Source organism: Passer montanus, unplaced genomic scaffold (assembly GCF_014805655.1).
Source record: "Passer montanus isolate IOZ18808 unplaced genomic scaffold, ASM1480565v1 scaffold11, whole genome shotgun sequence".
Classification (NCBI taxonomy): domain Eukaryota; kingdom Metazoa; phylum Chordata; class Aves; order Passeriformes; family Passeridae; genus Passer; species Passer montanus.
In genome coordinates, this window is record NW_024357613.1 from 17,994,664 (window position 1) to 18,011,506 (window position 16,843).

The window sequence follows — 16,843 nt, forward strand, 5'->3', positions numbered from 1 at the left end:
CAGACTGAGAAGCCTTAAACTCTTCACCCGTTGTGGGGGCAGAAGGCAGTGGAACAGGTTGCCCTATGTCTTATCACATACTCCTAAAACCTGAGGTTTAATTCTTATCTGCTTAGTCTGAATTAATGAAAACAAGGACTAAGAGCATAAATAAGACTATGTATTCAATCAGAGAACAAAACAGGTTTCTGTTTTTCTGTTCCCATGATATATATTATTTTTTATTACAATTTAAAAAATATTTCATTTTATAAAAAAATCAGAAGAAAAAGATGTTTTAAAAATAAATCACTCAGGCAAATAATGCTAAGATGTCTAGGGAAATGTTATTATCATCTGTTTAAGTGATTTAGCAAATTATCAACAATACAGTATCAAAACAAAGAAAACATTTAGACTATTTATAACGGGATTCTGTATTTAAATTATCATTCAGGTCAATATTTGTGAATCCATTTAATCTTACAAGTTAAAAGTAAACATTTAAAGAGATCACTTTCACCTAACTGGTGTTTAGGTGGATACTAACTATTCTGCAGGCTTTCATTTCTTCCATGCATTCTTACAGTGCTACTCAGCTCTAAGAAAGTGAAGAACACTACAGCGCTATTTGCTCCAACTCATTTCTCCTTGTACAAAATTATTAGGATGAGAATGTGTAATACTTCGGATAAGAAAATTACTTCCCAGAGAAATAAGAGTGACTGATAATTTCTTTTGCCTCAATAGTCCAAGCAGTTTGATTTTTGTGGGGGTTTTAGGCTCTCTTTGGGGGAAAACAAACACACCATCCTAACAAGCTATGTTAAGCTCTTCCTATTTGGTTAAATAAGTATTTGATATAATGTTTTTCCTATACAAAGGGGAAAAGCTGCTAGTGTGACTTTTAAGGGGTTCTCCAGTACATTATAAAGGCAAATAAACCAATGTCTGTACCTCTAATACAGGCCATCTGGTGCTGCCTGGTACCAGCTGACTGAGAGACTGTGGCTCACTGTAACTGCCAAGTTTAATCTGCCAATTTAGTCTTCATTTTGGGGAAGAAAAACAGCATTTGATATACTACCATTGAAAAATAACCTCCAACTGACCCATTCCTGTCACTTGAAATAACTTTATACAAAAACAAGAGCCAGTTTCAAATTCAAAATGCAATATAATAAAACACACTAACTCACAGTGTCATTTTGAACTTCAGTTAATCAAGTGTAACTGCTGCAGTCCTTCAGAACCATTAATCATCCTGGTATGTTCAGCAAAATGAAAAAATCTTTGAGTGTTGATATTAATCAAAAATCTTTGAGTGTTGAGTTTGCAAATGCACAAGTACTTTGTGGAACAAAAAAAGTAGTTTATAGTTCTTTATAAAGTTCTTTATATCCTAACAATTTAACTTTACTGTCCCAGTACAGCACAATCTTGTCCTAAAGGGGCTTACTTACATAACTTAGATGGTCCTCAACATGCAGTATTTTACAGAGAAAACATTACAATATTTTCACAACAGTACTCAACTCCTGTGAAACCTCTAAACTAAACAGCAGAGAAAGCTACACAGTGCTGAATCCAAACACTTCCAAAGCATTCAGTGTCATGGACTTAGCTGAACTTTCTAATTTTGGATATTAGAAATACTTACCAAATTTTTAATGGACAGTTTTCCAAATAACTTCTGGCTTAATTCTGGGTTGTTAGCACTGTGGTACGCCACATTTTCTTTATTTAAAAATTAGACTTCATAAATAGTTGAAGCCTACAAAAATCTGAACATTTAGGCACACCAATTTCCTTCTTCTTTGCTGTGGGTGCATTCCAGGACCTTACAGCATCATACCTAGTGATGCCTTTTTTATTTGAATTTGTACTGCAGAAGTACATAAACAGATATGTCTTGAAAAACTAAACAGTCCTGGTTGCTCTGAAATTCAAGAAGTCATTCATACAGATCAGTCTAACTTCCCTGTTCTAAATAAATAGTGCAAAGCACATGCCTTTACTAAATGAAATATTATTCCTTATATTCTTTGATTGCTTGTGAACAATATTCCTCAGTTCACTCTGCAGCTCCTGTCTATCCTTGGGGCATACAGTCTCCTCAGCTCACACACTGGCCATGTCCCAGCCATGCCCCTGATCACTCAGCCCAAATGTCCTAAATGCACCTCATCTCCCATTTTTCTGTGCTTCCTTTCAGTGGAAAACGGGTATAAGACAGATGGAGTGCCCACAGAGCCTGCTCCAACCTGCTGCATGAAGAATAGCATGGAGTTTACCTAAAGTGCTCCTCTGTGCTCCAAGAAGAAACTTTACCTTAACCATCTAGACAGGTTAGATTTTATTTTAGAAAACTTGTATGAGGCTTTGAGAGCTCTCTCATGCACAAGCAGAATACTTATGCTACATATTACTTTTTAAATCACCAAACAATTCTAAATTGAACCAATTACTCAAGGATGAACAAAAAGTCTACTCACGCAAGAAATAAAAAAGGAGTTCAGTGGTTTACTCTGTTCCTGAACAGAGAACTTGTTCAGTCAGCTTAAACAGAAAAGAAAGAAAAAAAAAAAAAGAAAAAGAAAATCATGGCTGATTTGTGAAATTTCTCTACCTTCAGCTGTGCAGAAGAGTAATTAATAACGAGGGAAAGCTCCTTAGCAGCTGATGAAAGGGCAGGCAGAATGATGAAGTTTAAAATTGGCTAGTGAAAGTCTAACTTTTTTCCTGCTTACAAATTAAAGGTTTTCTTATGTAACTACCAAAAAACCACGTAAGATTGGTGGCCAAAATACAGAATTTCTTCCCCTCCCCACTAATAAAATGCATTGCACTCTTGCAATGTGAGACTTACTTTTTTAGTCAGTTTAAAATCTCTTAATCTTAACTGTACCGAACACGTAAAACTTGCTTTCACTACATGACAGTCTGCCTTATGCTATTATCCTGCTGTTGGCCCATAGGAAACATTAAGAAGCATTCAATTAGCTCAGATTGATTATTTAATTCTCCAATTCAACACATTTTAAATATTGCTAAAATTTGCATTTTGTTGTTTGCAAACAAGCTGGACTTCGAGTGAGCATTCAGCTTCAAATAACCTGGCCCCAGTTTTCATGTCATGAAAAATTACATAATAATTGTCACAACAGTTTTCTTGCAGTATTTTCCCTGTTTCTTCAAAGTAACTGTAAGGATAAGGTTCTTTTAGGCAGAAGCACTAAGGAAACTTGAGATCTACAATTGTGGAAATAGCATAGAGAGAGAGGGAGGAAAGACCCTGGGTAACTTATGCAAGTTTCTTAACTTTCTTCAGTTAGACTGAAAAAAACCTTACAGCTGCCACTAGCTTGGCAATGTCATGTGTTTTATTAAGAGTTCTGCAGATCAGATGTGGAACATCTTGTTGTTGGCTGCTTCTGATAAAATGCTAACCACTGGACTAGATTCAATCAGTAGTTGACATAGTAAGTGTTGTATTTGCGAGGTGCCCTGATGAAGGAAGGAATGATGAATCTGACTCCATGTTCTCAGAAGGCTAATTTATTATTTTATAATGGTATATTACATTAAAGAATACTATACTAAACTATACTGAAGAATACAGAAAGGATACTTACCAAATGCTAAAAAGACAATAATGAAAACTTGTGACTCTTTTCAGAGTCTTGACACAGCTTGGCACTGATTGGCCAATGAGAAAAAACAACTCATGGCAGAACCCAATGAAACAATCAGCTTTTGATAAAAAATCTCCAAACACATACCACATGAGCAAAACAGAAGAGATGCAAATGAGATAAGAATTGTTTTCCTTTTTCTCTGAGGCTTCTCAGCTTCCCAGGAGAAAAATCTTGGGTGAAGGGATTTTTCAGAAAATGTGAATGCCAGAAGTAAGATCTTGTTATATTACAAATTACCCAGTATTCTCATCAAAGTGAACACCCACAAAAACAGAGTCAAGCAAGTATCCTTGCTACTCACTATTCTGCAGTAGATCTCTCTGATCTTGAGGAAATTCTACACTGCATCTGAAATCTCCAACGTGAATGCTCACAATAAAAATATTTCCCCGGAGACCCACTTCAAGCACATGATGATTCTTTACTCAAAAGCAATTTCAGTAAGAAAAATCACTATTATTAAATAAGTTAAAATATTATGGCCTTTGTTTATCAAAGCATGATAATCAACAAAGTAACTTTTATTTCTTTTGAAAATGCAAAAGAAATCATGCTAGACATTCAGCTTGCTAAAGGCTAAGGATCAGTCAGTGACAAGATCTAGTTATTGACAAGACAAAGACTCTTAAATGGATGTAGGAGCAAATTAGCTCTATGAAGCAGAGATAAGAACATGAGAATTTAATGTGAACATTTTAAATTTTTTGGATGCATATTCTTGTTTTAAGAGCTAAGAAATTTTATCTCAACAAAAGATAAAATCGAAGTCACTAGGAACTGAAGACGTGTAGGAGTACATGGCACTTGAGAAGAGATCTGAAGTTTTCTCTAGTAAAAATATGAATTCTTTTTACCAGTTGAAAACCTCTAATGTTTTCCATCTTTATTGATTCTTCTATAGGATAGCTAAAACACTGCCTGACTTACCTTAATCTAAAAGAAGTCTCAAAATTGTGACGGAATGGCAAACTGCTTGGTCCCATACGTTTAATTAACCTCCCAAGCCAGGAATAACTAAACTGGAGATCAACCAAGCCTGTACTAAAGGCTACCAGTGACTTTAAATATAAAGTGTGCAGACTTCTCATATTGTTTCCTCCTCCACTAACTGGGAAAAATAACCATCCACTGCTTGATGTAATTGTTGAAAACACAATAACTACCATGGTCAAGATGCCTGCACTCCCCTGCTGATTCAGGAGGCAATATTTAAAAGATCCTACAGCCAGTCTCTACCTGGATGTGAAGTGTATCATTATGACTGAAATAATAATGTTTGTCAGCTCCCGAAAGCAGAATCACACAGCAAAAGCAGCAATGTATTATTCCATGTATGAAAATAAAACCTTTGTTTTCTATCTCACCAACACTGTCCAGCAGAAGTAAACATATGATACAGCTCTCCTTCATTTGGATTACAGAAAGAAACTAGACTTTTAAAATATATACAATTTACAGTGTGAAAGCAGTTTATTTTGAATGAATGATCCTTTAAAAGCCCAAGCTTGAAGAATGTCTTAAATTAAAAAGATGACACAGAGATGAGTTCCATTTGAGCAGTCAATGCTGACACCTTAATAATAAAATAAAATATGCTGCAGTACATCAAACATTTTTCAGCTGTTACAACAGCATGATTATGTAATACAGATATATTTACCAAATTCCACATTTGGTAAATATATCTGTATTACATATATATGTAATATATATGTAATACAGATATATTTAATATATATGTAATGTAATGTAATGTAATATATATGTAATTTGATTATAAATGCATTTATAATCAAAATACTTTTTATTTGTCTAATCATTAACTGGCAATCTAATCACTTTTCAAACGTAAATCTAATCAGTGGCATTAGAATTGTTTTTTTATTTCAAGTGGTAGGATAATCCCTCAGCTGCAACTACGCTCTGTTCTCACATCCCCTCACTTAACCAAATATTCCCAGCCACATAACAAAGTTCATGTATCCTTACAAAGTGAAATCTTCTCTCCCAGTCCAAAAGTAGATCTTTGGGCTCTAGAAAGATAACGTTTCCAAACCACAGTAATGTTTTCAGCCCTTATAACTAAAGAATATTATTATAAGGACCAAAATAAAACATTTAACTTGGCTGGACACCCCCAGAAAGTTTCAGTAATCAACAATTCTAATATTTTTATTGTCATCCATACTTTAACTTTAACCTCATACCATATCAATAACAATAGCTCAGTGAAGCTTCATGAATTGTCCTAAGAAAATTTGCTTCTGCAACTAACTCATTCCAAACTTGCTTTCTAATTTAAGAAAAATGATATTTGTATTGGGGAGGGGCTTTTTTCCCCCTCCAAGTATGCATATATCTATTTTTATCTTGTTTTATTATGTAAAAATTTGAAAACTGAATTAGAAATACATCTGCAATCATAGTCTGTGAACACACAACATTTTTCATAATTGAAACACAGCACTATGTGGGAATAAACTGACAGCTGGAGACTCCAACGCATTCTGCAGGCTACACTACAGACCTGAACATATTAATGGATTCACAAGATCAGAAAGACAAAGCCTCTATTAAAAGAAATGAATATATTTAATACTAAAATTACCCATTTCATTTTTATTTAATATTAACTCTCTGCAAAAGTGCACATGAAATTTTAATTGTACCTACATTGCTAAGGCTGCTCATTATGCTTTAACATAGCTGTGGAAAGAACTATCTTAAGTTCTTTGCTTGTCATGTTTTGTGACATGATCTTAGCGGCAAATTTTTAAGTTACTTAGAGTTACAATTAAATTCTACAGATTTTACATCTACGTTTAAAATGGATTAATTTATCAGAGACAGTATTAGATGATAACACAGGACTCAATAAAATGGACAATTTTCTGTGCAAGAATAGCAGTGGTCCATGACCCTGAGGTTTTAGCTCAGCTGGTCAGAGCATGGTGCCACCAACACTAAGGTTGGGGGCTCAATCCTCATACTTGATATACATTTAATAGCTGGACTTGATGATCCTCGTGGGTCCCTTCTAACTCAGGCCTATTCTGTGATCTTAAAATCCTTTATTAGATTTATGGTCTGAGTCTAAACTTTAACAAAGCTTAACCCATTTCCCTCTTCTCCTAAATACATTCCTTGTCGTATGGTCAACCAACCTTCGTATGCAAGCAACAGCGCAAGCAAACAATTCATGTGGATTAACAAGATTACAACTCATATACACATACAAATTCATTTTTTCCCCATATCTCTGAACATATCTAATACTATTTGCCATTTTAAAATAACTGGAAAAAAAGAAACTCTTATTACCTTTTCAGCTGTTAACTGTTTTGATGGTTTTTCTGATTCTTTCTCTCTCTTTTTCTCTTCTTTCTTTTTTTCTTTTTCCTTCTGCAAAAAGAAAAACCATTTTGCTAGTACCCAATTTGCAAACATATTGAATGTCTACAGCCATACAGACTATAAACAGAGATCTTCAGTTACTCCCTTTTAAATCATAGTTTATGCTTTTATCTGCTCTCCTTCCAGAAGTGACTAATTTTGCTCAAATACTAATACTGAAAATACTGTGACTTTTAGATTAAATTCAAGAAATTCACTTTTTTACCTGCGCATCTGTTTTTCTGCTTAATAAGCAGAAGGAAAAAAGAACCAGTATTGATTCTCCTAAGCTAAGCAGAGCTGAAGAGAAAAAATACTCTACAAGTACAAGTATCTCCATTAACTGTGACAGCCTCTGTCATTGAGGGTGGATGTCAGCTGCTTTGACCAACTAGGCTAAGGTAAATTGCATGCTGCTTTCTGCAGAAAGGTACTAATTTTTAAAAGCCAATCTAGCAGTCCTAAAAAATACTCCTGAATGTAAAAAAAGTTGCCTTGGGCCATATGACAGACCAGCTGAGTCATGAGACATTATGTTGTTCCAGAAAGCGAAAATATAAAGATTCCTTTACTTTGAATGCACCATAATGACATTACAGATATTTCTTCACTTTTTAATGAATGAATGTGCCAAAATTACTGACCCATGGGACTGAAGCAAAGCATAAAATATGCCTTAAGCAATAATATGAAGAATATACAGACTTTCTAAGTAAGCAATTGCTTTGACAAATGCCTGCATTTACCTGTACACCCACAGCACAGTACTAGTGAGCACATTTGAACACCAAATGGATGAACAAGGACAATGGATATAATAAAGACAATGAAACTGTAGCTCCTAAATGTTCTTTTGGCCATTAGACTTGCACCCCTGTTTGTTCAAAGCTTCAAAACAGCCTTGTTTCAGAAAACACTACTGTTTACAAGTTTCCCAATATTAGGCAGAGTGCTGAGAGGCTAGATCTGTCTGTGCAGCTCCAGTAGAAAAATAAAACAGTTAATAGTTTATGTCAATAAGGAATATTTGTGAGGTTTTTTGTTTTGTTTTGGTTTGGTTTTTTAACATCCAGTATATACAATTTAAAAATTTTTACAGCCTGCTATTTACTTAATAAGTTTTAACACTCAATGAGGGTTTTGGTTTTTGTTGGCTTGGGGGTTTTGTTTGTGGTTACTTTTTAGAGGTGACTGGGCACAGGGGGATCCAAGTAACACATTCTTCAAAACTTCCAGTAATCCATTTTCAAACCTTTCACCATATTTACCAGATGGATTTGGGCTACTCAAGTCCCAACTAACCCATGTGAATTATTTCATCATGCATTAACTTGAACACTACTGGCAAAGCAGATTATCACACCAAGCACCTGCTTACAAGCAACAGAAAGCAATGACCAGAGTCACGAAACCCCAATAGGGAAATTTGGAACATCTGTTTTGATGAAAAGAAACAGACACCAACATAGTTTTCACTGAATAAAAGAACACAAAGGTGAACACAGTGGTCCAAACTAGAGGCCTTGCCAATGCTGTATCTCACCTGTGGTAATGCAAGGTGTTAAAAAAACATCTGTATGACTGGGACAAGTATAAAGCAGTATTTTATTTTGAGGTCACATAATAACCTGAGACTTGCAGTCTTATTGAACTAGGTTTACAAATGCATAGCCATGCCTCTCAATGAAGCTCAGCTTTTCTTCCACTACCATTTCAGTGACCCTAGTACCAACCTGCATTCTAGTATACACACAAATTACACAGTCAGAGCAACAACTTCTTGAAGTCTTTCATTTTCTGTTCCCACATCCCACTCCAACCTTCTCAAGTTGAATAATTTCAGTAAACATAATCTCTTCTTCTGTAGAAATTTAAGACAACTGCATCAAAGGAAATGTGACCAGCAGGTCAAGGGACCTCATGATTCCCTCCTCTGCTCTGCTCTCACAGACCCTTCCTCTGCAGCTGGAGTCCCCAACATCAGAAGGACAGGGACCCACTGCAGCCCAGAGAAGGGCCACAAAGACGCCTGGGGGCTGGAGCACCTCTCTCTGAAGACAAGCTGAGAAAACTGGGGTTGTGTGAGTCTGGAGAAGAAAGAAGACTCTGGAGACCCTTTGTAACAGTCTTCCTATAGTAATACCTAAAGGGGCCTTCAGGAACAAAGGGTTAGGACTCTAGCAGGACAGTGACAGGAGAAGGAGGTATGGCTTCAAACCGAAAGAGAGCAGGTTTAGATTACATACTAGGAAGAATTTTTTTACTGCGAGGATAGTGAGGCACTGGAACAGATTGCCCAGGGAGGCTGAGGATCCTCTATCCCTGGAAGTGCTCAAGGCCAGGCTGGATGGGTTTTGAGCAACTTCTTCATAGCAGGGGGTTGGAACTAGATGATCTTTAACAGCCCTTCCAACTCAAACCACTCTGAGACTCTATAATTCTATGATTTGATTCCTCTCCTCCAAGGAAAGGTTGTTTGAAGTGTCATGTAAATACTCTTACTTTTCAATCACACTACCTTAAATTTCCTTGAATATGTTTAAGGGAAAGCAGAGTTAAAGTTTTTGCATTTTTTCACTATGTCCTGATTTCCAGTTTGACTTCAACATTTTAAAAAATATGTATTGTCAAAGAAACCTCACTTTTGGAATACAAAGTATTTGGAAATATTTATTTTTCAAGACTTCAAGAACAAGGAGGATTTGCAGCAAGTTTCATATGGCAAATACTTCATAAAGGTGACCAAATATAAATATATGCCTCTTGTTGCCCTTAAAAAATTTCTGAAAGCTTAATAATGAATATATTAAGACTTAAAATAAACTGTTCTCCCATGTTTCTACCTCCAAACCTCACAGAGTCTACAGAAACAGTCTTCCAGCAACTTCATTTTCATTCGTTTAATTTTCACTGTGGACTTGAAAACCCACGAGTCTTTCATCTTCACACTTCCTGATTTCAATATTCAAGCTTACTGCCTCAGCTCCATTAGATAAAAATGAATTCAGACCAAATAAAAATATTTCTCAGATGTTGCATTCATGCCAGAACTTCAACTCAAGTGCTTCATTATTTGCAAAAGCAGTCAAAAAGCACTATGAAGAAAATAAAATTAAATTGACTTTATACTGGTCTTAAATTCTAAGCAAATATTATTAAATTTTTTTCCAAGTTTCATTTCTAATAACATGGCATACTAGTTAAAAATAAGAACTTTCAAATGTGAATGCAGCGATAGAGGTAGATAAGAAAGTAAAGGCAAATTTTATTCTTAGTGGCTGCTGCTGCTCCTGGTACAACTTACAACACATGACAAATTCAACAAGGCTTGTGGTCTTAGTCCATGACACTGACATTTAAATTTTAATTAATGTTTAAATATAGCTGAACTAAAATAATTTGTAACTTCTGTCCAATTTTTTTGTATTCAGAAGAAAAAAGCTTGATTTATGTTCACATCATAAATTATTTAATATATTGTATGGTCTCAATTTAGAGTGAAGTATCTAAAGAACCTAACACTGGACATTCACATTCTAAAAATGCCTTTTATTATTGTTGTAAATTGTGACATTTACTGAAAGTTGATATAAATGATGGCTTATCTACTACTGGCTTGTGTGTTATGCTTTTCAAAGACCCATCTAAACAATAAATGTGTTAGCACACACACATATCCCAGCCAGAAGAGATATTAAAACCAGAATGAGTCAAATTAATGCTATATTTATCTCCAAGGAGAATGAACTAAATGTCTGGAACAATACTGATAATTTTGAATCTGGAACAAGCAAGTAATACAAAAGAAGATATCAGAAGCAATTTCTGATGAGACAGGACAGTATCACTCATGCCCATTAACTGGGAATTAAGTGAGTTTTCCATAGTTTTGCGACACTAAATCAGAAGAGAACCAGAATTTTGACTATAAACACCAAGAAGTAATAACCACACTACATACTTTGCAATTGTACTGGGTCTTTTCATTTAGCTAGTCCAAGAAAAAAGGAGAGATGTATTTCAAATGTGTGAAGTATTAACAGCAATTCAAACTCTCAAGTTACCTCAGTGAAATGACTCTATAGAGATGTAAACATTTGTGCAAAGCAGTAACCTGATAAGAGTTACACCCAAAACCAATATACCTCTGCTTTGCTCTTCTCAGCAGCAGCTTGCAGAGAAGGAGAAGATGCCAAAGGCTGAGCAGCATCAGATGATATCTGTACAAAATAGAGGAAAGAAATGAGAAAGAAAATAAGCAAGAACAGCTGGGAAGGGAGGCAGTAGAGACTGCTAAGAGACATGATTTTATTTTTTTTTCAATAATATTGATGGTAGTGGTTACACGACAGAGAAGAAACATAAAGAGGACACAAAGGTGTTGCCGCTAAGAGACATGATTTTAATTTATTTTTTTTTTCAATAATATTGATGGTAGTGGTTACACGACAGAGAAGAAACATAAAGAGGACACAAAGGTGTTTTGTTTTTTTTTCCTGAGTGCAATATTTAAAGGAAACGTTTCAGGTAGGAAAGTGTACTAGGACAGAATATAAGAAAATGAACCCGGATAAGATAATATCAAAGGCCTAAGAAAAATAATTAGGTTTCATCCATTGTTCAATTCTTATCCAGTGTAACTACTGAAATATTAATGTCCTGAAGCATGAAGGCAGACTGTCCCAGAGGAGGGGGAGAGAAGAGAGTGCCTTTGTTCTTGTTCAATGCAACAGAATATTTTTATTAAGAGGAATGCAAAATAACTCTGAAAGATATACATTAATTAAAGTTCTAATTAACTCTTCTCTAAGAACACTCCAAGTACATAAAGTGCTTAAGGTTAATATAAAGCCACATCTTAGCAGCAGGTTGAAGGATCTCAGACAAGTGACACTTCTTTTCTAGGAATTGGTATGTAAAATTGCTATTAGCACCACTAGACTTCCAGAATTCTCCAAAAGGTGTAACTTAAATATGCAACAAATACAGTTTGCTCAAAAAATAAGATTTCTCTAAAGGCATTTTCATACATCTTCCTATCCAATTTTTTTATGCATAGCTGATTACTTTAATAGAAACATTATATTTCTATTTCCCTTATTATAAAAACAAAACTGAAATACATTTTCCAAATATGCAGATCTTCAGAGCTATAAAGCTGACACTTCTACACTATTTTGTATCACCTCTATTATCTAGAAGGAAAATTTAGAAGAAATGAAGCTATAACAGAGTAGGTCGTTATGTCGGACCAAAATGAGCAATTTAAATGACATGTTTTTACTTAGTTTAAAAAAAGTAGCTCACACTAAATGGAAATTGAAAGCTGATGAAAAACACTATCATATCTCATGTCTAAATACCCCATATTTCTTACAGAAAATCATACCAGTTGTTTTACTTATACAGCTGGAATATTCATAGAATTTACATATTTAGTATTTTTACAAAAAAACCTATGTCTATGCTGGAAGGTGGTGCAGAGCTGCAGAAAAGATATTTATGAATTTAAATATTAAAACTAAATTTTACCTGCAGGAATAGAAACAGAATTCTCATTTTTAAATCTGTTTTAAAATCCTCGGGTCATTAGCAGTTATGGATGCACCTGCTGCAATGATGCAGTTTCACAAACAGTAGCATTCTGTTGCTATAGGAACATTGGGATCCTGTTTATTCCGGCTGCAACACATCATAACCAAATAACGCCGGAAAAATTATTAGGTAACTACACTATATACTGAACTATGTACTCTAATATCATGCTTCTGAGTTTTCAATTAGATAAAAATGTGTAAAATTCTGAAAATGAATAATCATCTTTCAAGCGGCTAACAAGGGGGATTTTTGGTTTGGGTTTGGAGTTTTTTCATTCTTTTGTATACTTCAGATTTTAGGAGAATTTAAGCTTGATATCCCTCACAGGTGAACAGCAGGTAACAGTTACTTGCCACACAGAAGGCAGAATTTCATTTGGGGGTTAGGGGGAAAATCAGCACTGTAGGTGTTTGGCAATTTCCATCCTCCCATAATAGTTCTTAATCTTCAAATCCTCTTCATAATATAAAGGATTATTTAACCTAGAAAAAGGTAATTCTATGAAGGCCTGAAAGCAATTATTATAGTTTTGCCAATGAAGTAATGGAATCACAGAACTAATGAAGAGGTGACATGAAAGCTGTCAGACAGAGCTGTGAGACAGAGTGAAAAGCAGTTGCTGTCTAGCCTGGGATAATGGAACAGGATGTACAAGTTGAGAAATGCCCAAGCATAATGTTTAAAGACCAGCATCACTACAACCACTTCAGGCAAAAAAGAGCACTTGAAAGCACACTTCACACACGCAAATATTCAACTAAGCCAGGGAACAAAAGACATATGACTGAAGCTAATCTTTAAGAGAAAACACATTACAATGTATAAAGAACAGATTAAGTTTACATAATGAAAGCAACAACACAAGGTTGAGCTGCTGAACTGCTTTATCACCACTGCATCATGTTGAATTTGTTATCTACTAGGCTGCACCAGATAAGGAAAGCTGAATGAAAAAATCAAATCAAACCGAGTGGCTAGACAAAGCTAAACACATAAATATTGTCTACCTAGAATTTTGCAGACTTTGACATCATTTTCCAGAGCATTCTCCTGGAGGAACTTGCTGCTCATGGCTTAGACAGGTGCACTATTCTCTGGGTACACAGGGGCTGGGTGGCCAGGCCCAGAGAGCAGTGGTGACTGGAGTCACAACCAAAGAGTGGCCGGTCACTAGTGGGGTTCCCCAGGGTTTAGTATTGGGGCCAGACCTGTTTAACATCTTTCTTTATGCAGGATCTGGATGAGGGGATGGAGTGCACCATCATTCAGTTTACAGATGTTACCAAGCTGGGCAGCAATGTTGATCTGCTGAAGGACAGGAAGGCTCCACAGAGGGATCTGGACAGGCTAGATCAATGGCCTGAGACCAACAGTGTAAGTTTCAACACGGTTTCAACAAATTTCAACATTCCTTTTCCTTGGGGAAAAGGATCTGTCAATGCTGGTTGACAGCCACCTAAATTTCTCCATGAAAATCCAAAAAGCAATTTCCAACCCTATTCCAGAATCCAAGTGAAAAAGTACACACTGATCTACTCTGACAACATGTTTGCACTATGCTCTGAAAAGCAGTCAACTAAAGACATCTTTGATTATTGGCACCTTAAAGTATCAAATGGTGACCTCTGTAAATAATCATACATAGTGCCAGAAAAAGAATAAAGTTGGGTGATTGTGTGCATTACCAATGTACTGCAGAATGACCACTAGCATATGAATACATAATTTAAACTTTTAACTTAGGAGTAGTTACATCTTTTGATTAAGAAATTCAGAACTGCCTAAAACAAAGAATGATGGCAAGGAGCTGTCTCAAGTTTTCACATTTCTCCACAAGATTTTGATCGCATTTCAGACCAGAAGACTTGCGGTCATTTATTTTTTAGCAATTCTTGAATCTTCTTCCATTGTTTGTGCTTTGAGACTTTTTACAAAGAGGTTACAGCAAAAATAGCCATTATGCACAATGGAATTCAATACTCTCTTTAAAGCATTATCTTTAGTGCTGAGCAAGAAATTACACACACATGCAACAGTACTGTAAGATTTCAGTTTCACGTGTGCTCACTGAGAAATTCTTTGGTGCATAAAAAATGTAAGACCAGAAAAGAAAAATCTGCAGATTTACAGTATTAGTCCAGTTCCCAGTCCCTTTTACATGTAAATGTGTTACCTGTCTCCCTTTTTACAAAGCTTACAGCAAAAATAGCCGTTATGCACAATGGAATTCAATACTCTCTTTAAAGCATTATCTTTAGTGCTGAGCAAGAAATTACACACACATGCAACAGTACTGTAAGATTTCAGTTTCACGTGTGCTCACTGAGAAATTCTTTGGTGCATAAAAAATGTAAGACCAGAAAAGAAAAATCTGCAGATTTACAGTATTAGTCCAGTTCCCAGTCCCTTTTACATGTAAATGTGTTACCTGTCTCCATGAGAAACTCTTTGGTGTATAAAAAATGTAAGATCAGAAAAGAAAAATCTGCAGTTCCCAGCCCCTTTTACATGTAAATGTGTTACCTGTCTCCATTTTCCTCCCTAAAACACTTCTGTATTATCTTTTATTACTTAGTGGTGGCACTACCCAAATACATGCTAAGTGCATACAGTAGTTGGCCCAATGTCTTGATGTAGTCTGTTGACCAGACTACTATTCAAAGTAAAAAAAAAAAGTAAGCTTTAAACAAGAACTAAATGAACAGAACATACAAAAACTAAGAATGATTTTATTTTATTTTAGTTTGTACTGACATGTTTGTGATGCTATGTAACAGTCACATAAACATATTCGTCATTAAGATGTAAGTACTTCATAAAGTTTTCACTTTTATTTGTAGTTTTTGCAAAATCCAGTGCTGATGTAATGCATGTATTATTCAGCCTTTTATTAAAGAGGATTCAAGTTGAAGCTTTGTAAGCCAACACTAAGCTTCCATTTAAATATGAAATGCAGGCTGCTATCACGCCGAAGATTCAAGACATTAAAGAACAAGTGCATGATCAAACCACTCAGGAAGTCTGTGGCTGAACCAAATACAAAAGTGCCCTCGAGTGGCCAGTTTATACACACACAATATGCAGGGAATTAGCCTAAATGAAAAGAGCTATTCTGCTTTCATTTAACAGGTTTTAAGTTTAGCTGCTACATATGTTTTTCTTATTTCAGCAGACTTTTGACTTTATTACTATGTATCTCCAACAAATGTTGACAATACTAAAATCAGTAATTTATCTTAAATAGTAGCAATTATAGACTGCTAGTAGATGGATATAAACACACAAATCAACTGCTTGACAATTTTTAAGAGGTTTATTCTTGGAATACTGCAAGGAATATAAGAATACTAATGTACTATTAACAACATTTACCCATGAATTTTTGGAAGTTCTTAAGGCTAACTGGCAAGGCATTTTTCTAAATGCCTGTGCTGGTTTTGGTAGAATTAATTTTTTTCAAAGTGGCTAGTACAGGGCTGTGTTTTGGATCTGTGCTGAACACAGGGTTGATTAATTACAGAAATATTTTTATTATTGCTGAACAGGGCTTACACAGAGCCAAGGCCTTTTCCGCTTTTCATACTGCCAGCCTGGTGAGGAAGTTGGGAGGAGACACAGTGGTGACCCAAACAGGTGACCCAAACAGACCCAAGGGATATCCCAGACCATGTGACATCATGCTCAATATATCAAGTGTGGGGAAGAAGGAGAAAGGGGGACATTTAGAGTGATGCCATGACTTGTCTTCCTAAGTCACCATTACACAAGACAGCTGAACACCTGCCAGCCCTTGGGAAGCAGTGAATTAATTCCTTGCTTTGCTTGTGTGTATGGCTTTTGTCCCTCCTGAGCTGTCTTTATCTCAACCCACAAGTTTTCTGGCTTTTACCCTTTTCAATTCTCTTCCTAATCCTGCTGGTGGCAGAGTGAGCAAGCAGCTGTGTAGCCCTTGGCTGCTGACTGGGATGAAACCACAACACTCCCTTATTCCATGCTGCAACAGTGGACACCCCTAAGGGAGATCCAGAGTCCTGTGTTTCACAAAACAGAGCAGTGGTGGCCTATGGAAGAAGCCAGTACTGCTCTTCTATGAATAAAGTGAACACTCAGCACTCCTCCATCTCTTCAGAGTTACCATCCTAATGGTTACAGGAATGATGAAGATGAAGCTTATG

The 16,843-nt window shown here is 35.7% G+C and overlaps 1 protein-coding gene across 2 annotated transcripts in view; it reads right to left on the reverse strand.

Moving 5' to 3' along the window:
- SMAP1 (small ArfGAP 1) overlaps positions 1-16,843 on the reverse strand; it is a 92,636-nt gene that overhangs the window by 37,256 nt on the left and 38,537 nt on the right. Inside the window, exons 5-6 of one of the 2 annotated variants that reach the window (XM_039730745.1) lie at positions 11,216-11,290; positions 6,999-7,079 (exon numbers count right to left, since the gene is read on the reverse strand). In XM_039730745.1, the coding sequence (XP_039586679.1) occupies positions 6,999-7,079; positions 11,216-11,290 (156 nt within the window). The remainder of the gene's footprint in view (positions 1-6,998; positions 7,080-11,215; positions 11,291-16,843) is intronic. The other variant, XM_039730755.1, reaches the window with a different exon arrangement.